This window comes from Delphinapterus leucas, chromosome X, assembly GCF_059928025.1.
Source record: "Delphinapterus leucas isolate spDelLeu-1000000601 "Yukka" chromosome X, BTC_Dleu_Yukka2, whole genome shotgun sequence".
In the NCBI taxonomy this organism is placed as follows: Eukaryota; Metazoa; Chordata; class Mammalia; order Artiodactyla; family Monodontidae; genus Delphinapterus; species Delphinapterus leucas.
The window spans coordinates 104,273,286-104,299,841 of NC_143150.1; the positions used below are offsets into that span (position 1 = coordinate 104,273,286).

Here is a 26,556-nt window from a genome sequence, read left to right on the forward strand (position 1 = left end):
GATCTGTGCAAGTTATTTTCTTACTAGAATACTGTACATCCATTGTGTACAATGACTTGTAAATGGAAAATGCATGTATGTAGTGCTGGATGAAAAATATTAAAATTGAAAATAACAATCTAGCCCTTTAATGAATTAGTTCATTGCTATGATATCACCTACAATTTACAAATTCAGGTGCTTAGAGGTCAGATGACATTATGACATTGTCTCTTAATTTATACACCTCAGGTGGAAACCCACTCTGCTTCCAGCAGTAAGTTCTTTAGAATTTCACATCTGTGCGTTTGGTTATTTTAGCAAACACAGGATTTTTTTTATTGTGTTTACAAATATGTGTTTACATTTTCATACTTAGAGCTATCTCACCATGTCTGGTTTGGGACCACAAGTTTCTTCTTTCCAGTTCACCCGTTCCCCTTTTCTTACAGCAAATTTATTTATTGTTTTGTTCCTAATACCAATTCTGTAGAAACTGATCCAGGTTTATTCTGATCACGGTTTCTAGATGGCATCCTTCTTAATTTTGCTATAAAGTTCTTAAAAGGCTGACCAAACTTTGTGAGTGCATGTTTATAAATCTCTTATCTTTGAAATCCTGCTTCTGATTACACATGATATACATTATAATCCAGTATTTCAGTTCCTGCCTTTCTCCTGGCAGAAAACTGACCTGAGGGTTAGACAGTGGAGGCTCCCGTTTAGATTTCCCAGAGGTATTTTAAGGTTGTGTCTGGCATCTGGCTAATCACACTTTCTGGAGGTTGATTGCCCAAGATAAGAACAGTTTTGTTGAAAGCACCATTTTCCTAACAAACTCATTCATATTGACTTTTTGGGAATGAGGGCATACTAAAAGAAAACTTGGTGCAACTTTGATTTTATTTTCTCTGTTTGATCTTTACAGATATTTTATTATAGAATATAGTATCTAATTATAAAATTAGTGAGTGCAGAATATTGTGGAAGATATAGATAGGATGAAAGAGAAAAAGTAAATTATTTTCAATCCCACCAGCATACCCATTTCACTAATGTCTTTTTTTGTGTGTGTGTGGTAGGCGGGCCTCTCACTGTTGTGGCCTCTGCCGTTGCGGAGCACAGGCTCTGGACGCACAGGCTCAACAGCCATGGCTCACGGGCCCAGCCACTCCATGGCATGTGGGATCTTCCCATACCGGGGCACGAACCCATGTCCCCTGCATCGGCAGGCGGACTCTCAACCACTGCGCCACCAGGGAAGCCCCACTAATGTCTTAAAGTATGTTCCCCTAGTCTTTTCCATAAAAGTTTTTATTATATTCTATATAAATTATACATCCTTATCTTTGACGTTACTTTATAAAGAATTTATTTTCATATATTTTCAAATATTCTTCAAAAGCAACATTTTGAATGGCTTTGTAGTACTCACATACAATTATTTTTTTTTTTTCATTTTAAAAAGTTTTATTATCATCAAAGATATGCATATACATAGTTCGAGGCGTCAGAGTTTTAAGACTTGAAACAAAAAACTAGTTGTCTTTTGTCCCAACCCTCTTCACCCACGATTCCTGCAACCCAGGGTGGGAGTCTTTCCAGCTTCCAATTTTCTAGCTGAAGCCTTTGATTTTGCCTCCATGGTTCTAAATAGAAAGCTTATCCTGCTTTGTCTTGGTTTTTCAGATTTAAACATTATCCAATGAATTCCTACAGTGAAAGATGAGGATTTAGCTCTCATAACAGCTGCATACTTACTGCCACCTCCAACACACATTTCACCTTTCTCTAGTCTTCCAGTATAGTTATATCCTAGTTTTTGGCATTGTAAATGTTTTAATCTGAGTAATGACATCTTCAGTTGTAAAAACTTTTTAAGTATCATTTTTGCTTTTTTGCTGACTTTTATATCATCTTGGCTTTTAGGTCCCTCTCCCAAACAGTGGGCTCTTTTTACTCATTTTTTTAAAAAATTAAGTTATTATTTATACAGAGTAAAATACATCCTTTTTTAATGTGCAGTTCTGTGAGTTTTGAGAAATGTATGCAATTGTATAATTGCCACAACAACCAGGATACAGAACAGTTTCATCAGTTCAAAAAATTCTCCCATACTCATTTATAGCCAACCCTTCCCCCACTCCCAGCCCCTGGCATCCAGTGAACAGTTTTCTGGTCCCATAGTTTTGCCTTTGCAAGATGGTCATATAAATGGAAACATCCAGGGACTTCCCTGGTGGTCAGGTGGTTAAGAATCCGCCTTCCAATGCAGGGGACGCGGGTTCGATCCTGGTTGGGGAACTAAGATTCCACATGCCATGGGGCAAGTACTGAGCCCCTGTGCTGCAAAAAAGACCCAGCACAGCCAAAATTAAAATAAATAAACAAACAAACAAAACCCATCCAGTATGTAGTCTTTTATTTATTTATTTGGCTGTGCAGCAGGATTGTGTGATCTTAGTTCCCTGACCAGTGATTGAAACCGGGCCCCCTGCAGTGGAAGCACAGAGTTCTAACCACTGGCCCTCCAGGGAATTCCCCAGTATGTAGTCGTTTTTTTTTGAATTTTTAAATTTAATATAATTTAATTTTTTTATACAGCAGGTTCTTATTAGTCATCAGTTTTATACACATCAGTGTACACATGTCAGTCCCAATTGCCCAATTCAGCACACCACCATCCCCACCCCACCGCAGCTTTCCCCCCTTGGTGTCCATACGTTTGTTCTCTATATCTGTGTCTCAGCTTCTGCCCTGCGAACTTGTTCATCTGTACCATTTTTCTAGGTTCCACATGCATGGGTTAATATACGGTATTTGTTTTTCTCTTTCTGACTTACTTCACTCTGTATGACAATCTTTACATCCATGCATGTCTCAACAAATGACCCAATTTTGTTCCTTTTTATGGCTGAGTAATAGTCCATTGTATATATGTACCACATGTTCTTTAAGCATTCATCTTTCAATGGGCGTTTAGGTTGCTTACATGACCTGGCTATTGTAAATAGTGCTGCAATGAACATTGGGATGCATGTGTCTTTTTGAATTATGGTTTTCTCTGGGTATATGCCCAGTAGTGGGATTGCTGGATCATATGGTAATTCTATTTTTAGTATTTTCAGGAACCTCCATACTGTTCTCCATAGTGGCTTTATCAATTTTTATTCCCACCAACAGTGCAAGATGGTTCCCTTTTCTCCACACCCTCTCCAGCATTTATTGTTTGTAGATTTTTTGATGATGCCCATTCTAATTGGTGTGAGGTGATATCTCTTTGGAGTTTTGATTTGCATTTCGCTAATAATTAGTGATATTCAGCAGCTTTTCATGTGCTTCTTGACCATCTGTATGTCTTCTTTGTAGAAATGTCTATTTAGGTCTTCTGCCCATTTTTGGATTGGGTTGTTTGGTTTTTTTTAATATTGAGCTGCATGAACTGTTTATATATTTTGGAGATTAACCCTTTGTCCGTTGATTCGTTTGCAAATATTTTCTCCCATTCTGGGGGCTGTCTTTTCGACTTGTTTATGGTTTCCTTTGTTGTGCAAAAGCTTTGAAGTTTCATTAGGTCCCATTTGTTTATTTTTGTTTTTATTTCCATTACCCTAGGAGGTGGATCAAAAAAGATGTTGTTGTGATTTATGTCAAAGAGTGTTCTTCCTATATTTTCCTCTAAGAGGTTTCTAGTGTCCAGTCTTACATTTAGGTCTCTAATCCATTTTGAGTTTTTTTTTGTGTATGGTGTTAGGGAGTGTTCTAATTTTATTCTTTTACATGCAGCTGTCCAGTTTTCCCAACACCAGTTATTGAATAGACAGTCTTTTCTCCATTGTATATCCTTGCCTCCTTTGTCATAGATTACTTGACCATAGGTGCGTGGGTTCATCTCTGGGCTTTCTATCTTGTTCCATTGATCTGTGTTTCTGTTTTTGTGGCAGTACCATATTGTCTTGATTACGGTAGCTTTGTAGTATAGTCTGCAGTCACTGAGTCTGATTCCTCCAGCTCCGTTTTTTTCCCTCAAGACTGCTTTGGCTATTCGGGGTCTTTTGTGTCTCCATACAAATTTTAAGATTTTTTGTTCTACTTCCGTAAAAAATGCTATTGGTAATTTGATAGGGATTGCACTGAATCTGTAGATTGTTTTGGGTAGTATAGTCATTTTCACACTATTGATTCTTCCAATCCAAGAACATGGAATACCTCTCCATCTGTTGGTATCACCTTTAATTTCATTCATCAGTGTCTTATAGTTTTCTGCATACAGGTCTTTTGTCTCCCTAGGTAGGTTTATTCCTAGGTATTTTATTCTTTTTGTTGCAGTGGTAAATGGGAGCTTTTCCTTAATTTCTTTTAGATTTTTAATCATGAGTGTATAGGAATGCAAGAGATTTCTCTGCATTAATTTTGTATCCTGCAACTTAACCAAATTCATTGATTAGCTCTAGTAGTTTTCTGGTGACATCTTTAGGATTCTCTATGTATAGCATCATGTCATCTGCAAACAGTGACAGTTTTACTTCTTCTTTTCCAATTTGTATTCCTTTTCTTTCTTTTTCTTCTCTGATTGCCCTGGCTAGGGCTTCCACAACTATGTTGAATAATAGTTGTGAGAGTGGACAAGCTTGTCTTCTTCCTTATCTTAGTGGAAATGTTTTCAGGTTTTCACCATTGAGAATGATGTTGGCTGTGGATTTGTCATATGTGGCCTTTATTATGTTGAGGTAGGTTCCCTCTATGCCCACTTTCTTGAGAGTTTTTATCATAAATGGGTGTTGAATTTTGTCAAAAGCTTTTTCTGCATCTATTGAGATGATAATATGGTTTTTCACCTTGATTGATTTGCGTATATTGAAGAATCCTTGCATTCCTGGGATAAATCCCACTTGATCATGGTGTATGGTCCTTTTGATGTGTTGTTGGATTCTGTTTGCTAGTATTTTGTTGAGGATTTTTGCATCTATATTCGTCAGTGATATTGGTCTGTAATTTTCTTTTTTTGTAGTATCTTTGTCTGGTTTTGGTATCAGGGTGATGGTGGCCTCATAGAATGAGTTTGGGAGTGTTCCTTCCTCTGCAATTTTTTGTAAGAGTTTGAGAAGGATGGGTGTTAGCTCTTCTCTAAATGTTTGATATAATTCACCTGTGAAGCCATCTGGTCCTGGACTTTTGTTTGTTGGAAGATTTTGTTTGTTTGTTTGTTTGTTTGCGGTACGCGGTCCTCTCAGTGTTGTGGCCTCTCCCGTTGCGGAGCACAGGCTCCAGACACTCAGGCTTAGTGGCTATATCTCACGGGGCCATCCACTCCGCGGCATGTGGGATCTTCCTGGACCGGGGCACGAACCCGTGTCCCTTGCATTGGCAGGCGGACTCTCAACCATTGCGCCACCAGGGAAACCCTGTTGGAAGATTTTTAATCACAGTTTCAATTTCATTACTTGTGCTTGCTCTATTCATATTTTCTATTTCTTCCTGGGTCAGTCTTGGAAGGTTATACCTTTCTAAGAATTTGTCCATTTCTTCCAGGTTTTCTGTTTTACTGGCATAGAGTTGCTTGTAGTAGTCTCTTAGGATGTTTTGTATTTCTGCAGTGTCTGTTGTAACTTCTCCTTTTTCATTTCTAATTTTATTGATTTGAGTCCTCTCTTTTTCTTGATGTGTCTTGCTAATGGTTTATCAATTTTGTTTATCTTCTCAAAGAACCAGCTTTTAGTTTTATTGATCGTTGCTAATGTTTTCTTTGTTTCTATTGCATTTATTTCTGCTCTGATCTTTATGATTTCTTTCCTTCTGCTAACTTTAGATTTTGTTTGTTCTTCTTTCTCTAATTCCATTAGGTGTAAGGTTAGATTGTTTATTTGAGGTGTTTCTTGTTTCTTGAGGTAAGCTTGTATAACTATAAACTTGCCTCTTCGAACTGCTTTTGCTGCATCCCATAGGTTTTGGAACGTCATGTTTTCCTTGTCATTTGTCTCTAGGTATTTTTTGATTTCCTCTTTGATTTCTTTGGTGATCACTTGTTTATTTTGTAACATATTGCTTAGCCTCCAAGTGTTTGTATTTTTTATGTTTTTTTTTCCCTGTAATTGATTTTGAATCTCATAGCATTGTGGTAAGAAAAGATGCTTGATATGATTTCAGTTTTCTTAAATTTACTCAGGCTTGGTGTGTGACCCAATATGTGATCTATCCTGGAGAATGTTCCATGCGCCCTTGAGAAGAAAGTGTAATCTGCTGTTTTTGGTTGGAATGTCCTATAAATATCAATTAAATCTATCCGGTCTATTGTGTCATTTAAAGGTTCTGTTTCCTTATTTATGTTCATTTTGGATGATCTGTCCATGGCCGTACGTGACGTGTTAAAGTCCCCCACTATTATTGTGTTACTGTCGATTTCCTCTTTTTTACCTGTTTGCAGATGCCTTATGTATTGAGGTGCTCCTGTGTTAGGTGCATATATATTTATAATTGTTATATCTTCTTCTTGGATTGATCCCTTGATCATTATGTAGTGTCCTTCCTTGTCTCTTGTAACATTCTTTATTTTAAAGTCTATTTTATCTGATACGAGTATTGCTACTCCAGCTTTGTTTTGATTTCCATTTGCATGGAATATCTTTTTCCATCCCCTCACTTTCAGTCTGTATGTGTCCCTAGGTCTGAAGTGGGTCTCTTGTAGACAGCATATATATGGGTCTTGTATTTGTATCCATTCAGCAAGCCTGTGTCTTTTGGTTGGAGCATTTAATGCATTCACGTTTAAGGTAATTATCGATATGTATATTCCTATGACCATTTTCTTAAGTATCTTGGGTTTATTTTTGTAGGTCCTTTTCTTTTCTTGTGTTTCCCACTTAGAGAAGTTCATTTAGCATTTGTTGTACTCCTGGTTTGGTGGTGCTGAATTCTGTTAGGTTTTGCTTGTCTGTAAAGCTTTTGATTTCTCCATCAAATCTGAATGAGATCATTGCCAGGTAGAGCAATCTTGGTTGTAGGATCTTCCCTTTCATCACTTTAAGTGTATCATGCCACTCCCTTCTGGCTTGTAGAGTTTCTGATGAGAAATAAGCTGTTATCCTTATGGGTGTTCTGTGTTATTTGTCATTTTTCCCTCGCTTCTTTCAGTAATTTTTCTTTGTCTTTACTTTTTGCCAGTTTGATTACTGTGTGTCTCGGCGTGTTTCTCCTTGGGTTTATCATGTATGGGACTCTCTGCACTTCCTGGTCTTGGGTGGCTATTTCCTTTCCCATGTTAGGGAAGTTTTCGAGTATAATCCCTTCATATATTTTCCCTGGTCCTTTCTCTCTCTCTTCTCCTTCTGGGACCCCTATAATGCAAATGTTGTTGCGTTTAATGTTGACCAGAGGTCTCTTAGGCTGTCTTCATTTCTTTTCATTCTTTTTTCTTTATTCTGTTCTGCAGCAGTGAATTCCACCATTCTGTCTTCCAGATCACTTATCCGTTCTTCTGCCTCATTTTTCTGCTATTGATTCCTTCTAGTGTATTTTTCAGTTCAGTTATTGTCCTGTTCATCTGTGTTTGTTTGTTCTTTAATTCTTCTAGGTCTTTGTTAAACATTTCTTGCATCTTCTCGATCTTTGCCTCCATTCTTTTGCCTAGGTCGTGGATCATCTTCACTATCATTATTCCAAATTCTTTTTTCTGGAAAGTTGCCTATCTCCACTTCATTTAGTTGTTTTTCTGGGGTTTTATCTTGTTCCTTCATCTGGTACATAGCCCTCTGCCTTTTCATCTTGTCTATCTTTCTGTGAATGTGGCTTTTGTTCCACAGGCTGCAGGATTGTAGTTCTTTTTGCTTCTGATGTGTGCCTTCTGGTGGATGAGGGTATCTAAGAGGCTTGTGCGAGTTTCCTGATGGGAGGGACTGGTGGTGGGTATAGGTGACTGTTTCTCCGGTGGGCAGAGGTCAGTAAAACTTTAATCCACTTGACTGCTGATGGGTGGGGCTGGGTTCCCTCCCTTTTGGTTGTTTGGCCTTAGGCAACCCAACACTGGAGCCTACCTGGGCTGTTTGGTGGGGCTAATGGCAGACTCTGGGAGGGCTCATGCCAAGGAGTACTTCCCAGAACTTCTCCTGCCAGTGTCCTTGTCCTCACGGTGAGCCACAGCCACCCCCTGCCTCTCTAGGAGACCCTCCAACACTAGCAGGTAGGTCTGGTTCAGTCTCCCCTGGCTTCACTGCTCCTTTCCCTGGGTCCCGATTCACACACTACTTTGTGTCTGCCCTCCAAGAGTGGAGTCTGTTTCCCCGAGTCCTCTTGAAGTCCTGCAGTCAAATCCCACTAGCCTTCAAAGTCTGATTCTCTAGGAATTCCTCCTCCCGTTGCCAGACCCCCAGTTTGGGAAACCTGACATGGGGCTCAGAACCTTCACTCCAGTGGGTGGGCTTCTGTGGTATAAGTGTTCGCCAGTCTTTGAGTCACCCACCCACCAGTTATGGGATTTGATTTTACTGTGATTGCGCCCCTCCTACCATCTCATTGTGGCTACTCCTTTCTCTTTGGATGTGGGGCATCTTTTCTGGTGAGTTCCAGTGTCTTCCTGTCGATCGTTGTCCAGCAGGTAGTTGTGATTCTGGTGTTCTCGCAAGAGGGAGTGAGAGCACGTCCTTCTACTCTGCCATCTTGGTTCAGGGCCCAGTATGTCCCCATACAATTATATATTTGATCATTTCTAATTTTAGTTTTATGTCAAGCAATTTGGAATGGTCTGAATTTTTTTCTTTTTTGTGTGATAAATATTTATTTTATAATTGTAAAGAGGGCTTAAATTTCACATTGTTTATATAAATCTTCTTTTAAATTTCTGATTATTTCCTTGTGGTGGATTCCTAGAAGGAAAATTACTGGGTCATTGAATATGATTGTTTTTAGATATAGCCAAAATATTTTTCGTAACGTTGGAACCAACTGATACTCTTCCAGCAATGTAGGAGTTTGGCCAAATTGCTGACACTTCTGCAACATTAGTTGTTATCCTTTTGTCATTCTTTGATAATTTGATAGGCAATGGAGTATAATTAAACACTTCCATCTTTATTTAATTTGCATTTCTTTGATTACTGCTGAAATTGCATTTTTATGTGTATTTACTCTTGTTATACCTCACTTATTAGAAATAGAAATCACTACTACTATGGAGAGTGTAGGTGATGTTTGGTAATGGAACCACATAGATCACAGGGTCATCATTTAGATAATGACTCTGAGATACACTAAGATAGCCTTCTCTGAAAAAATGAAGGTAAGGTACTGAGAAGTATGATGCACTGACTGGGTTCCAATTCTGACTTGAACTAGCTTTTGAACTTGCCATCAAACCGCTGTGGCCTTCAGCTTCTTTGAAAAATACGCAATTTCCCTAAATGGTTTATTTGTTCCATTATAGCCCTCAATATTAAAATTCTGGTGACTGTAGAAACACTCATCAGAATCAGTGTTATTGTTCATAAAATAACATTTTCTGGCAGTATTATGAGTTGTCAAAATTTCCATCCTGAACTGGTTTCAAAGATTCGATTAGAAATTATTAATTTAACCTTTTGTGGCAATCAACCCATTATATAATAGGGTTTTTAGTGCAAAGATAACTTTTATATAATTTTAAGTTCTTATTTTGGGGGTTCACCCACTTCTTTCAATTTGTGTATTTTAATGTCTTATAATAAAAAAAAAAGGAAATCACATCCCATCATTCTCACCTTCCTTAAATTCTTAGGTTTGGTGGGTAAACCCAGGGGTCAAGAGATTTATGAACATTCAGACTTGGAGTAGGTTGATGTCACCTTTAGAAGCATGGTTGGTTACTCAGGTGAGACCACTGTTAATTGGTTTGCATTCAGAATTTTGTTCATTGGAGCAAGTCCACTTCAGATTGGCAGAGTTTCAGAAGGGACGGGTTGATGTTGGTTAGCTTGCAGAAGCATGATCAAGACCATGTAGGCAGGTAATTGCTAATTGATTAAATGAGATTGAAACTTGTGTTGGTGGCTACTTGTTACCATGGCTACAGAACAAGCAGTTTCCTCCTTCAGTCCTCCTTCTTCCATTTCATTTTCAGTTTATTAATCTTTGTACCCCCAGGACTTAGGGCAGGATTTTGTATATAGGCATTCGCAAAGACTGTGGAGTAAATTATCTGAAATTGAATGAAGTTATTTTGGGGATGTCTTAGAATTTCTATTATGCATCCCCTTGTTTTCATTACATAGCCTATTTTAGTTCTCTGACACCTCCTATCTGGATTGGGTCCCAGCCTCTTACTTGCCTCTAGTGTTTTTCTCCTTCATTCCATTCTGCGATTAATGGTTTTACTTTACAAGAATTTTAATGGTGTCACAGTCTTTATCAAAAGTAGTTAGTTACTCTCCAACCTATTGAACTAAGGCCAAATTGACTACTTTGCTGTTGATGACCCCTTAGTGTTCCACATACAAGCTTCTCATTTTTTCCTGTTAATCACTATTCTCAACTCTGTGGCTAAGACACCCAAAGGTGCTCTTCCCAGAATATGTCTAATCTGTCCCTACCTCTGCACTTTTACTCATGCTTTTCTACTGCCTAGAATACCTTTCTCCATTTCATTAGGTTTTCCCCTAATGAAACCCTATACAAATTTATTTCAGTTTTCTATTCATAAAGAATTTTCTGATCCTCCAGTAATGTATGCTTTCTTCCTTTTTCTGAACATATTAAAGCACTGGCTGTGCCAATTAGAGGAACACATTTTAAATTCTCTTTAGCAGTGCAATTATTTTGTTCTTCTTATTTACTTTATTATTCCAAACTGTAAGCAGAATCCATGGATTCTCTATCTTGTTAATCTCCTGGATAATCTATTAAAATATTTAAAATTTAATAGGTCTTTAGTAAATATATTTGGAAGGAATTCAACATATTTTAGAATATCTAAATTCCTTTTGGTAAAAACAAAAAGAAATACTGGATTCTACCTACTGGTACAGCTGAATCGTGTACAGCTTCTGAGGTGGGATGGTAATAGATTGGGGCAAAAATATCAATGGTTTGATCCAATAGTGATTGTAGTGATTGATATTTATGAATATTCACGTTCATCCAAAAGGTGTTTTATGTAGATAAAGTATGCTACAATTTTTGACATTTGCTTGGGGCAATAGAAATAATGCTAGATCTATTTTTACCTTTATTTATTTTGATCATGGTTTGCATTTGAGGCCAGATATACATATGCACATGTCTAATATAGCAGTAAATAGTCATGGAACTTTTTATTTACACAGACAACCTTTTAAAATTCAGTGCCTTTCACACAGCATGGTTTTATTTAATGCACTAAAAAATAAACAATTCTAAATTTTGCTCATTACAGATAAAACTGACTAGTTACTAGTGAGAAGGAAGGAAACATTCTAGAGTTTCAAAAACATATTGTGAAGAAGTATAGTATCTGCCATACAATGAACACTTGAAAAACAATTATCAAATGTAAGGTAGATTTTAGAATTTCAAAGCTAAGTTAGTAAGAATTTTTTTTTTTTAGAAAGGCAGTACTTATACACAAGGTATTCTTTAGTTCTTTCCTAAAAAATATTTGCAAAAAATTATCTTCACCATCTGTTGGCTAATAATTAAATTATAATAGGGAGCAGAGAATATGTATTATATATATCAATAACTTTGTACCTTTAAGCCTTATGCATTTAAGTGTCCAGTAAGTATCTTTTGAAAACAAGTAAGCAAAACAATGAAGCAGAAGGTAATATAAGAGCGTGCTTGTGTGTCATTTTTTTCGACCCTTGTTACTCAAAGTATGGTCTTCAAGTCAGCAGCTTCAGCATCACCTGGGAGCTTGCTGGAAATGCAGAGCCTCACGCTCCACCCAGACCTACTGAATCCGATTCTGATTTTAAAAAGATCCCCAGGTGATTCATATGCACATTAAAAATTAAGAAGGACTGTATTATACCATGGATAGAAGCAGACCAAGGAACATTAGCTAACTTTTTGCTTCTCTGTGACTCTTTTTGAAAATGCTTTAAAATTAATTGTTCTGATTAATCATGTTCCTGTGACTTGCGAAGGAATGGAGTTAAGTGACCTGTTCAACCTCCTTCTATGCTTGTGAACTTGAAATTTGACTCTTGTCTTTTTAACTTATAAACAGAACACCTGACCAAAATATACATATTTAACGTAAAAGAGATCTTTTAATGCTAGCTGAGCTAGGATAAATTTATGGCAAGAAAAATGCCTGGCACATTGCTAAGTTGTCTTGGCCTCCTGCCAGGATTTATGTTTAACACTTCTGGGATTAATGGTACTCTTCACATAAAGGATTGTTTTTGCATTTGGTTCCCTGGAATGAGCACAGTGGGTAAATTGTGATGCCAAGTAGCAAAAGAAGCTTTTGAAGGAGCTGCCACTTATTATATGTGTTATTACGAATTATTATTGACTTTAAATGCTGGATTTCTTTCATTCCCTAGATGTGGCAAAGGACATAATGTCAGATCAACTTTATGTGAAGGACTTTTAAATTTATCTCTAACGTCTAAGAAGGAAAGCGACATCTGACTTTAACAGATGCACCATAATGTAAAGAAATATTTTTAATGTAGTTAAGGAATATTACAAATCATTATTCTTATGGTATATAGTTGTTTTATTTTATTTTGATTGTAGAAATACACGGTTCGTTTCAACACAGAGACATTATTTTGCTCTTTACATGCTTAATCACCAGCAAAAATTTGATTAGGAAGTGCAAGCTTTCTTTACTGGAAGCCAGGGCATTAAGCTCTTTGGTGTAATTGTTTAATTACCAGTACACCATTTTAATTGACATGCTATTATAACTTTCCATGGAAAGGAAGATGCAATCTTTTATTTTTGTTTCTTATCTAATGAAAACCACTCTCTTAGATGGGCTAGTTTGGCAATTTGACTTAGGAAAAAGTATTGCCGAATGAAGTTTTTATGTGAACAAGGAAAAGAAATTAACTTTAGTGCTCATCTCATTGGTCTGCCAAATTGGAAGGACATTTTAGGCCTGATTATCATGTTCTAATTAGTCTCTGGAGGACATTCATGGACAGTCGAGTGCTCATTAATCTGTCTTCTTCCTGTAACATTGATTTGTTCATTCCCCTTTTAGACACTCACATATAGAAACCAAAAATTGATGTGTGGTGTTAATGTGCTTACAGATGTTGCCACCACTTATCCAGATAAGAAGTCCATCTTAATGTACGTCACATCACTCTTCCAAGTTTTGCCTCAACAAGTGAGCATTGAAGCCATCCAGGAGGTGGAGATGTTGCCAAGGCCATCAAAAGTTACTAGAGAAGAACATTTTCAGTTACATCATCAAATGCACTATTCTCAACAGGTAAAAGATCGAAAGAATAGCTAATATCAATGATATTTTCTGTTTTATATGGATTTTTAGATATCATACACAATCTATATTGTCTATGGATGGATACACATATATGTATATATAAAGCATAGTATATATATATATGTATATATATTCACACACACGTACAAAAATATATGTATATATAGCTTTGTGTGTGTGTGTGTCTGTGTGTCTATTTGGAGAGAGAGAGAGGGAGAGGACTCTGTAAACCTAAATTTCATCTGATACAATGGACAGTAATGTTGTTTTCAAGGCACATTGTTAAAATACTCTGCTATTGATATGCACCATGTTATAGGAATATGGGACACAGAATACATTGCATTTCCATTGTGTAAAGTGAAATAAAATAAAAGATAGACTCATATACACATTAAACTTTCCATCAACTAGAGCAAAAAGCGAAGAACTAGACCAAGAGCAGAGGCAAGTACTCTGTTTAATAATGTTTTCTTATTTTTGGTGGCAGCTTGCTGTTGTAGTAACAAATTTTGCATACTCAAGGTAATATTTTTGAAAAGATAAAATTAGTTTAAAATAGTTTAAATAAAAATTAAATAGAGAATACATATGATAAAGACTTTTATGATATTGTACAGAATCCAGTGGGATTCTTCTGTTACATTGCTAGTTCTTCTTCCCAACGGTGTATATTTAGGGTGTTTTTTTTCTTAACTTTCTTTGACACAAACGATGATGAAAAAGCCTTTAGCAAAATTTCTGCTGAAGGCATGGAAAGCTCTCAGGCCTAATTTTCTCACTCTACTGAGCTAATTCTATATTTAGCTTCAGTCCTTTCCAAGGTATTGACATGATGAATTCTGGTTTTGTTTACTTTGAGTTCAGAGAAGATTGCTTTGGGTTGCTTGTTTTTGCCAGTTTGAAGAGCAGCATCCCATATTAGTGCTGGAGGTGTGTCAGGTTGGAATCTTTATGGTTAAATCCCATCCTCCTCTCTTCCCTGACTACCTGTTCTCCAACATGACATTGAGCATCACAATTCTTGGAGTGTACCAGTTTCTAATATCACTTACATATATTTAGAATTAAATTTTTCATCTCACTGTTACCATTTAACATTCGTTTTTTCTAGTGTGTTGGAAAGCAGTCCTTCCAGGGTTACTTACCATGTCTCCTCCTCCTCTCTGTCCTCCTCCCCCGAACCCTTCTGCAGATCACAGTCAGTCTAGCACAGGGCTATGAACGAACTCCTTCCTCTCCTAAGCCTCGGTTCAAGAGCTATGCCTACACACAGGCTGCTTATGTCACCACCTCTGACCCCACACGGAGCCCATTTCCTTCACAGGTCTGTCAACATTTACTCTCTGTTCTCCAAACCAAAGAACTTCTTCACCCAAGATAACCTAACGTGGTTTTTGTTTGTTTGAATTTGCAGTGCCTTTTTTTTCTCCGCCATCAGGAGCCGTTTCATTGTTCTCAGTTGTATTAGATACTGCACATGATGCTGTTTTGTTATTGAGACCTCTCTAGGTTTAACGTATGTTGATTCTTCATGAATGGGGATTCTTACAATAGTGATTTGTACTTTCATTATATAATTACCTGTAAGATTAGTTTTTATAAAGGCTACCAACCCAAACACAAAGCTCATTAAAGAGAGGTCATTTAAAAGAATGGGAAAATGGATGAAATTTACTAGTCACATTACTTGGGGAGATTTTCTAGATATCTGATACCTAAAGGAAATATATACTCTATATATTGCCCTTATTATATTTTCACTGTATAAGTATGTATTTATATTCTATTTAAGAAAAATATAACTGTAAGCTTCTTCATATGGTAGATTTTAATTTTGCCAACTTAAACTTGATAGCAGGCTCTGTAGTATTTATACAAGAAAGTCACACTCAAACCAGGTCAGATTCTATGCACCATTCAGTATTTTCCACATAATGAATCTTCTCAGTAGCATTTTCCATCATTATTGCAGTGTTGTAGAAAACCTAAAAATACAAGAAATTATAGCCTTGTATATGTTAGAGCATGGGAATGACATGTGCTAGAATTGCTGGATTTGCTAAAATTTCCTTTTAAAAGAAAATCTCATTTATTTTGTTTAGAAGAGCAATTTGAAGAGTTCTTGCGGAAGTGACTTTTCTCAATGCTACACAATGAATGGGAATTTAGAAGTTATCGTCTTGATCCCATTGGAGAAAAGTACACATTTTTGGAGACTCATCGATTTTTTTTTTAAGATAGTGGTTGTATTTAATTCGTGATTTATTTGGCACAGTTAATTGATGCGTGAAAAATTTTAACACTGAAAGCTTCCCCCAGGGGAACGTATTTCAGGGCATAGTTATGCCCTTTATCCTTGGCTAGTTTTCTTGCAAAGTTGAACAAAGGAGATGAGTGAGAATGATTATGATTATGTGACTCAGCCTCATCTTCAATTAAATTCCCATCCACATTTTCACAAAGTTGTATAGTCTTGAACAAAAAACCTAATCAGTTTCTTCATTATCAGTAAATAAAAAGAATTCTGCCACACATTACTGACTGCTATGTGTATACATTATATGAACTAATAAAATCCTTATAATGACTCTTAGAGGTGGGAGGTACTATTTTTTATCTCCATTTTAAGTTTAAGCGTACCCACCCTTTCGTTGCTCCTCCTCCTTCTCCCTCCCACCCTCCTGACTCTCCCTGACTCTTTAGGCTTTTTTTTTTTTTTTTTAAATCACCATCCTCCAATTGAAACTTCCAAGACTTAATAGGTGTTGTACCTCCTAAAATAAAGAAGTCTTAGCCAAGACAAAGAGAGGAGTATTTTTCCTCCTTATTTTCACTTTATTGAGCTGCCTTTTCCAGAAGGTTTTCTCCAGTGCCTATTCTGGCAGCACGTTTTTACCTCATTACCATCTCATTAAGGCATTGTTCAGGTATGATTCCTTAATGAAGTAATTATAAATGGACTTAATTTTGCTAGACTGTATTTGTTCACTCTCCCTTTGTCTAAATATTACAAAATATGTAATATATCATAAAATATTGAGCAGTTCACGTATCTGTTTTAACTTAACATAAGCCATTGAAATAAACCTATTGTTACCCTTTAGAAAAGAAGAAACATGAATCACAGTTGGTGAGGAATGATATATCCTGCCTGTTTCTAAAGGAAGCACATCAGAAGATGGTGTTACACATAGTTAGGTTTGATAAATTTGTGTCTTAACTATTTACTGAGAAAATTTTTTCTAAAGAGTTTCTCAGAGGGGCTGAGCCTGTACTGCCCCCTACAGGTTATATCTGATCCACTTCTAATGATCGGCCAGATTGGGTTCCATTAGAAGGTTTCATTCAAGTGTTTACTTGGTGGTCTATAAATAAGGGTGCAGTTTTCCATAACAGAAGAGAGAGCCATGTGGGTGACTGTTCCCTATGGGAAACATAAAATGCCTAAATTATTGTAAAAGTTCCCAGTATCTTAGAAACATTAAGTATCCCCATCTGTCCCAACTTAGAAAATCTGATTTATAGTCATTGCAGTTTGTGAACGTGTTGAGGTGAAGTGATCTGACCTATCTCAGGATCTCTGCCTATAAATCAGTTTTTCTCATAATTTACCAAGAAGCAATACTCTCTGGTGTGAACCCTAACTTTTCCTTCATTGTATCACTTAACTACCACCCATTCTTCAATGGAGGACATCCTTTTTATAGTTACACTGAATTCCTATTTTTATGACTTGGATCATGCCTCTCATTCTACTCCTAATCTAATATCAAACATCCCCAATATCTTTTTCACTTTCCATTTCTCTCTTCCTCCTGGCACCTCATCCTAGCCAAAACTCCTGTAGGCACACCTCCTCTGTCCAAACATACCACTCCGTTTTATCTTGTTAATGTACTATTATGTGACATTTTCTCTCACTGACCATTTTTTGTAGTCTATGCTTTATACATTTGTTTATTCAGCAAATAATTATACTTGGTCGCCAAATCCAATGTCTTTCATCACCTCTCAGGCTTTGTACCGTCACTGAAGTACTTCTCCTATAGCCTCTAGACTTACCAGCTCCTTCTCCACCTCTGTCTTGTGTCTCTTTCATTATCTGGCTCTTCCTCCTCTTCCAACTCCCTTAGCATAGGAGTCTCATGTGATATCCTTTGACCTTCTTTTTTGTATACGCTCTCTGTTGTCTGTATGATTTAATCTCTTGACTTGAAGGTGTATGCCCATGATCATTGTATTTATGTTTTCACCACTTCCAATCTCTCTTGAGTTACAGCCTCATTTTCAACTCTTTGGTATGTATCTATACCTTGATGTCCACTGATTTCTCAAACCTCCTACATCCTGAAGTGAACCTTGTTTCATTTCTCACAAACCCGTTTGTTGTCCTTTTTGTTATGTAAATGGGGATGTTATTCAACAGTTTTTGAGATTTAAATATGTGACATACTCTTTTGCCTCTGTAGTGATCTGCTATTCAATAATGAAATATGTATTGTCAATTCTTTCTTCACAGCATTTCTCCATTAAGTTATGTTCCCTCAGTATTCATAAATACCCTCTGATTCAGGCTCTCACTACATGTCTTCTAGATTACAGAAATAGCTTTGCAATCAATATCACTCTTTTTAGCTTAATCCCCTCTAAATCATATTAGATTTTCTTATTAACAGCTTTAATAACATAATTCACAAAACTTCCTTCACTTCCTTTGGCCTTTATAATAACTCCACTCTCCCAAATTCATCAGTAAGCTCCATGATCTATTAACAATTTATATTTTCATGCTTATTTCACACTAATCTATTTTATGTTTTCTTTACTCCAACCAAATTAAGTCACTTTCTCTCCTGCACAAGTGCCAAGCAATTTCTTTTCTTAGCTTTTATGGTTCTCTCAGCCTAGAATGACTTGTATCTCCTTTTCAAATTGGCCAATTTAATCCAAATTTCAAGGCCTAACCAATAAGTGGCAGAGCCTGAATTTAAGTTCAGATTTATCTGACTCCAAGCCCATGTTAATTATACTAACTACCACTGAATTTTCTCTACTATGATTCTCACACATGGAGTGATATTAATTTATGTAATCATTTTACACTTATTTATTAATCACCTACTATGTGCCAGGTATTATTATAGGATCAAAAGACACATTAGTAAACAAATACACAAAATAATTCCTGCCTTAATTGAGGACATGTGTTCATGGGAGAGTCATAGTATGAACAAGTATAAATAAGTAAAATAACATTTCAAATAATATGAAAATAGCATGCATTAAGTAAAGTAAAATTTAGTAGTAAGTACAATAGTGAATGCTAAAAAGAAAAAAATAAAAGAGGAAGGTGGAATATGTAGTACATGGTGGAGAAAAGTTAAAATATCAGTTTGGGTGGTCAGAGAAGGATTCATTAACAAAGTAAATATTGAGTAAAGACTGGAAAGAGGTATGGGTACCTTTGGGAAGATAAACCCATGAGGAAGAAACACAGATAGTACAAAAGCCCTGAGTTGTGGGGATATTTATTTGGACTATTCAAGGAAAGGTACAAGTTAGGGGCACAGTGCTAGGAGATGGTGTCTGAGCTGTAGTAGTGGACCAGATGACATAGGGTTTTGTAAGTAATGGTGAAGACTTAGGTTTTTATTACCAATGAGGTAGAAAGCTATTGGAGGAATGACATAAACTCACAGTATTCCCACATGGCTGCTTTGTGGAGAATAGACCAAAGGAATAAGGATAGAAACAAGGAGACTAGTTAGAATGTTATTGCAGTAATCCAGGCAGGATATGGCAGAGGCTTGGATTTGGATTATTTTTCTCCCCCCCCCATTTTTTTTTATTGTGGTCAAATACGCATAATGTAAATGTCAACGTTTTAACAATTTGTAAGTGTACAGTTCAGTGGTATTCAGTACATTCATAAAATTGTCTAACCATTACCAACATCTCTCTCCATAATTCTTTTCATCTTGCAAAATGGAAACTCTGTATCCATTAAAAAAATAACTCCCCATGACTCCCTCCTTCCAGCTCCTGGTGAACCACCATTCTACTCTCTGTTTCTTTGAGTTTGGCTTTTTTTTGTTTTTAAAGATTCAACATATAATGAGATAATGAGATCATGCAATATTTGTCTTTCTGTATCTAGCTTATATCACTTAGCATGAAGTCTTCCAGGTTCATCCATGTTGTCTCAAATGCCAGAATTTCCTTCTTTTTTAAGGCTGAATAGTATTTTATTATATGTATATATGTGTTTGTGTGTATACACACACACACACACACACACACACCACATTTTCTTTATTCATTCATCTGTTGGCCAACATTTAGGTTTGTTTTCATATTTTGGCTATTGTGAATAATGCTGCAATGAACATGGGAGTGCAGATGTGTCTTTGGGATACTGTTTTCAGTTTCCTTTGGATGTGTACTGAGAAGTGGAATTGCTGGATCATATGGTAGTTCTATTTTTTAATTTTTGAGAAATGTCCATATTGTTTTTCATAATGGTTCTATCAGTGAGAATGATGCATAGTAATTGAATTCTGGATATGTTTTGGATAACTTACAGGGTTTGCCAATTCAATATGGAACACGTGTTAGCTGTATTTTTTGAGAATATTTAACTGTGTCATAAGAAAACAAAGATGATAGATGATACTTCCAAGAGGCATTAAACTTAGAGTGTAAATAAACTATTCAATAATAGCTTATGAAATATAAGTGAAACCTATGTGTTAAATTTAGCTGATGAGGAGCAAATAGCTTGTGAGACATAGGCAGAGGTCAAAATGTGTGTCAGCTTTAGATAGTAACTTGACCTATTACACATGTTAAAAATAGATGGAATAAATAGTGAAATACACAAGAACATTGTTTATGGATGGAAAGAGATGAAAAGACCAAATTATAAGGTATGATGATATCACCTGTAGGCTGGCAGCTTCATCATTCCTAAATTGGCCACCGATTAATGATACTCAGTATGTCTTACGGCCTCCCAAGTGCTCTACATAAAAAATGCAAATAAATCCTATAACTGTTTAGCAGACTAACTGATGAGCTACAGCTATAGGTCAGCTATACTTGCCCCTGCATCTTTCCAGTAGAGCAAGTGTATGTGGTCATCTTAGGTACATTCTGTCCTAAGAATGTGTCTTGCTCAAATCTCACCTCTGGTTCTGTCTACCACACCATCAACAGGGAAGGCTGATACAGCAAAACGTATGGATATTGTATAACCCAAGATTGAAATAGCATGGTGTTTCTTCTGTTTGACCTTATCCTAATTGCATTACACCTTCCGTCTGTTTCACCTTGCCTCTCTCCATATGCTTTAAAATGATTTAATAAATGTTGGGATTTGAACATATTAATTTCGTTGGTGAGCCTTTCTGTTTCATGCTCTCTGGGATGGCATACCTAGTAGCAGAATTGGAGGCCACCATTTCATCAGGCTCATGTTCCATATGACATAGTGGGTGTGAGTTATGAAAGAATTCGAGAAACCAAGGATTACTGCAAGGTTTTTGTTTAAACAATAGGAAGAATGGAGTTGCCGCCAACCAAAATAGAATAGACTATAGGAGGAGCAGGTTTGGGAGTAAGGTTAGAAGCTCAGTTTTGAACATGTTAATCTCTTAAACTTTTTTTTTTTAAGTTGAAGTATAACTGACATATTAATTTCAGGTGTACAACATAATGATCCTATATTTGTATATGTTGTGAAATGATCACCATAGTAAGTCTAGTTAACCTCTATCACCATACGTAGTTACAGAATTTTTTTTCCTTGGGATGAGAACTTCTAAAATTTACCTTCTTAACAACTTTCAGATATGCAATACAGTATCATTAACCATAGTTGCCGTGCTGTAGATTACGTACATTGCGTCCCCATGACGTATTTAGTTTTTATCTGGAAGTGGGTACCTTTTGACCCCCTTCACCCATTTTGCCCACCCCATACCCCCTGCCTCTGGCAACCACCAATTTGTTTTCTGTATCTATGATACCACTTATCAGTGAGATCATATGGTATTTCTCTTGTTGACTTATTTCATTTAGCAGAATGCCCACAGGGTCCCTCCTTGTTGTTGCAAATAGCAAGATTTCATTATTTTTTATGGCTGAATAATATTCTATTGTGTGTGTATGTATGTATGTGAGTGTGTCTGTGTGTCACATTTTTCTCTATGCATTCATCCATTGATGTACACTTAGATTGTTTCCATTTCTTGGCTATTGTGAATAATGCTGCAGTGCACATGGTGATGCAAACCTCTTTTTTGAGGTAATATTTTGTTTTCTTTGGCTAAATACCTGGAAGAGGAATTGCTGCATTATATGGTAGTTCTATTTTTAATTTTTTGAGGAACCTCCATACTTTTTTCCATAGTGACTGCACCAATTTCAATTCACAATAACGGTGCACGAGGGTTCCCTTTTTTCCATAGCCTCACCAGCACTTGTTATTTTTTGTCATTTTGATAATAGCCATTCTAACAGGTGTGAGGTGATATCTCATTCTGCTTTTGATTTGCATTTCCTGATGAATAGTGATGTTGAGCATCTTTTCATGTGCCTGTTGCCTATTGACTTATTTGAAAAACTGTCTATTCAGATCCTATACCCATTTTTTAAATGGATTGTTTGGTTTTTTTGCTGTTGAGTTATATGAGTTGTTTATATATTTTGGATATTAATCCCTTATCAGATATATGACTTGCAAATAGGTTTGGCTGTTCTGGGTCTTTTGTGGTTCTATACAAATTTGAGGATTGTTTGTTCTATATCCGTGAAAATGAGATTGGAATTTTGATAGGGATTGGGTTTATTTCTAGGCTCACTATTCTGTTTCATTGATCTATGTGTCTGTTTTGTATGCCAATACCATGCTATTTTGATTACTATAGTTTTGTAATATAAATTGAAATCAGGGAGCTTGATGTCTCCAGTTTTGTTCTTTCTCAAGATTGCTTTGGCTATTTGGTGTCTTTTGTGGATTGTTTGTTCTATTTTCATGAAAAATATGATTGGAATTTTGTTAGGGATTGCATTGAATCTCTTGATTGCTTTGGGTATATGGACATTTTAACAGAAATAAACCCATATACATATGGTCAGTTAATTTACAACAAAGGAGCTGAGAATATACAAGGAGGAAAGGACAGTCTCTTCATTACGTGGTGCTGGGAAAACTAGACAGGAATGTGCAAAAGAATGAAACTAGACTACTGTCTTACACTACACACAAAAATCAACTCAAAATGGATAAATGACTTGCATGTAACACGTGGAACCATAAAACTGCCAGAATAGAACATAGTCTGTAAGCTCCTTGACTTCGGTCTTGCCAGTGATGTTTTGGATCTGACACCACAGCCACAGGCAACAAAAGCAAAAATAAACAAGTGAGACTACATCAAACTAAAAAGCTTCTGTACAGCAAAGGAAACCATCAATAAAATGAAAAGGCAGCCTACAGAATGGGAGAAAATATTTAGCTCTGGGTTTGTCATATACGGTCTTTATTATGTTGAGGTAAGTTCCTTCTGTACCCACTTTGTGGTGAGTTTTTATCATGAGTGGATATTGAATTTTGTCAAATTCTTTTTCTGCATCTACTGAGAGGATCATATGATTTTTAAACTTTATTTTGGTAATTCAGTGTATCACATTGAACATACTAATCTTGAGATGCTTATGAGACTTGAATATACATAAAGCTGGGGTTCTAAGATCAGAGTTGAGGATAAGTAATTTGGAAGTCATCAACAGCATATATAGTATTTAAATCCATTGACCTGGCTGAGATCGCCTAAGAAAAAAAGTCACCTGGATGAGATCACCTAAGACTTAGAGATGAGAAGGAATCAGCAAAAGAGATAAAAAGGATTGCTAGAAAGGAGAGATGAAAAGGGGGAGTGTGTGGTATTGTAGAAGCCAGGAGGAGAAAGTGTTTCAGGGAGAGAAGAGTGTTTAACAGCATTAAGTATTGCTGATTAGTTCAAGTAACATTAGTGTTGAAAATTAACCAGTGAAATGTCAGTGGGATAAGCCCCCTGGGAAATCTTGACATATAGCATTTATCACAGTGGATTTACTAATAGCACCTCTGTTCGCTCTCTAAACACCTCTATTCACTCTCTGTCCCATTTTGGCCAATAAGTTATATGATCACTCTAGCTGATATTTGCTTTGATAAGAGCAATTTCAGTGGAGTGTGTTTTTTGGAGGTGTTGCTGATTGGGGTGGGTTCAAGAGAGAATGAAAGTGAGGGGCTAACTGCATTGTGACACGTAATAAACCTACACTGAATCGTTTATGTTCATGTGGACAAAGGCCTATATCTCTTGGATGAAGCCATTCTTCTAACTGATTATGAATTGATATATTAGTTTTCTTGTGGCTGTAACAAATAATCACAAATTGAGTGGCTTAAAACAACACAACTGTATTATCATTTATTATGGTTTAGGAGTTCATCATGGTTCTCACTGGGCTATAAAAAGGTGTCAGCAGGACTGCTTTCCTTCTGGAGGCTCTAAGGGAGATTACATTTCCTTGTCTTTTCCAGCTTTTAAAGACTGTCCACATTCCCTGGCTCATGACCCCTGACATCTTCAAAGATAACAAGAGCAAGTTGAGTCTTTCTTATCACATCCCTTTGACCTTCTCTTCTGCCTCTCTCTTCCACTTTTAAGGATTCCTGAATACATAGGGCCTACCTGGATAACATAGGAAACTGTCTATCTTAAGCCTAGCTGATCAGCAAACTTAATTTCATCTGCAACCTTAATTCTTCATTGCCATATAATGTAACATATTCATATGTTCCAGGGATTAGGACATGAACATCTTTGAGGGGGTGTTTTTCTGGCTGCTACTGTCTAATACCTTGGGATGCAGATATTAGGAGGGCATCCATTACCTGTAAGCTAACAGTAAGACTGGTATCACATGGCTTTTCCAAGGTGCCCTGAAGTATCAGATTGTTCCCTTCCTCTTGTGTTAACTGCACACGAGCCTCATCCTTCTTCTAGAGACATTGGGAAACTACGCTTATGCTGGAAGCAACGTGGAAGAAAAATAAATAAGGACATACCTATATTTCTGCCTATAAAGGCAGATCTTTGTGTTCCTTGCACAGCTTAGGGCACAGATGCCCACATTCATTTAATAAACATTTTGAGCCCCAAATAATGTCTTCTGCTCTCTAAGAAGCTCACAAAGTAAAGGAATCAGGCTTTGGAAAGTTATCCATACATTGCCTATACTCTTATAATTTTATAAGAATAAAAGGGAATCACATCCCTCTCAATCTTGCCAGAGCAAAAAAGGAGCACCTCTCTTCTTTATCTAACATTTGCAGTTTTTAAAAGCCTTTTGAGTACATATATCATTTGACCACTGCAATAAACCTGTGGAATGATCTTATTAGGCTCATTTTAACGTAGGAGGAATTTTAATGGAGGGAAGGTTTTGTGTAAGCAGCAAGTAACTGGCAGAACTGGGACTCAAAGTAGGTGTCATGACTTCCAGTAGAGTTTTGATGTTTCGCTATTTGAAACTCCCAGCCAGATCAGCCAGAGGCTCTCTTCCTTTTTCATCACCATTATCCTTACTCTTCTAATACTTATAAATGCTGGAAAGCATTTGGGAAGAAAAATCTTTCTCTTCTTCCTCTTTGCCTGATGAACAATAGCTGTCTACCATCTGCCTGTCGCCAGCAGGACAGGTAAATAATTATTTGTGCATTTGTGAGATAAGCAATTGAACATTTAAAATAGAGATACTAAACATAAAGTATGTAGAAACACTACAGAGAAACAGCCTCCATATTATAAAAATCTGTAAAACATTGCGAAAGTAGTAATTACACACAAACCGTAAAATTGGCTCTTCTAATAACAAAGGGGAAAAATAGAAAAAAAAACATACTTATGGGTCTTTTCAAAATAATTAAAGTTGAAGTTAAGAAAACAGTTATCTTTATATATTTTAGATGACAAATATTTATAAAGTATATGGTTAGATGGAGATACAGTGGATAACACTGTAGAGCTAAAAATGGCATTTAGATGCTCACAAACTAGAACAAAAGGAAGTGCCCATTATACAAAGTGTGCTCATGCCCTCAATGTTTGTGTCTGTTCAGACACAATTCATGCTTCTCAGCATTTTGGCCCTACCGCTGAAATGGTCCAGTTCAACAATTTTCATCTGCCTGCTGGCTAGTAGTTTCCATGCACAGATGTCTTACCATAACCTCAAGTTCAACATATTTAAAGCTGACCTCATCTTGGCCCATGGGGCCAAGTGTCTCTTCTGACATTTATTCTCACCCAGGCTTGAACCCATCTAGCCATGTGTGACTCTTCCCTGAACTCCCTCATGCCTAATTGGTTCTTAATTCCTACCCATTGCTACTGTGGATTATTTCTACCACCTTTTCCTTCCTGTTAGTGTGGTTTTCAACTTTATCTAATCTGACAAACCTTGTCAATCTTATCTATGACCCTCTTCCTTTATACAATCCCCCTTACATCCGGATCTTGCCTTAGAGCATGTCTTTAAATTATGCTGTTCAATTATTTTACTTCCTCCTCCTCCTTCTTGCCTCTTGCTCTTTCTCTCTTTCATGCATACATACCAATCTGCACACCCTCTCACATCTGCACAAGGATCCTCTACCTCACACTAAATGGCATGTTTCAGGAGTTGAATGATAAATTGAAGGAAGTAGTCTCAGCAAAAGTTCTATATATCAATTTTATTTAACTTTTTTTTTTTTGCTTCAGGATATGCCTGAATATGATTGAAAAATAAAAAGGATAAAAGTCAATTAAATATTCTCATCCTTGCCACCCCTTATGTATGTGTGTGTGTGTGTGTGTGTGTGTGTGTGTGTGAGAGAGAGAGAGAGAGAGAGAGAGTGAGATTTCAAGTATTTGCAGTTTTTCTTACTGTGAGAGAGACTGAGCATCTTTACATGTGTTTAAGAACAAGTAGGATTTCTTTTTCTGGGAAATTGTCATGTTTCCCAATTTTTATCAATTGGAATATCTGTTCTTATCAGTTTGCGGGACTTACTTATATATTAAAGGCATTAGCCATTTTTTGTGACATGGAATACAAATAATTTTCAGTTT

At 36.6% G+C, this 26,556-nt stretch overlaps 1 protein-coding gene across 1 annotated transcript in view; it reads left to right on the forward strand.

Annotated features, from left to right (window-relative positions):
- Positions 1 to 26,556, forward strand: part of LOC149744369 (dystrophin-like) — a 255,473-nt gene that overhangs the window by 147,475 nt on the left and 81,442 nt on the right. The window contains exon 6 of the mRNA XM_089904939.1: positions 13,194 to 13,375. Within this exon, the coding sequence (XP_089761065.1) occupies positions 13,194 to 13,375 (182 nt within the window). The remainder of the gene's footprint in view (positions 1 to 13,193; positions 13,376 to 26,556) is intronic.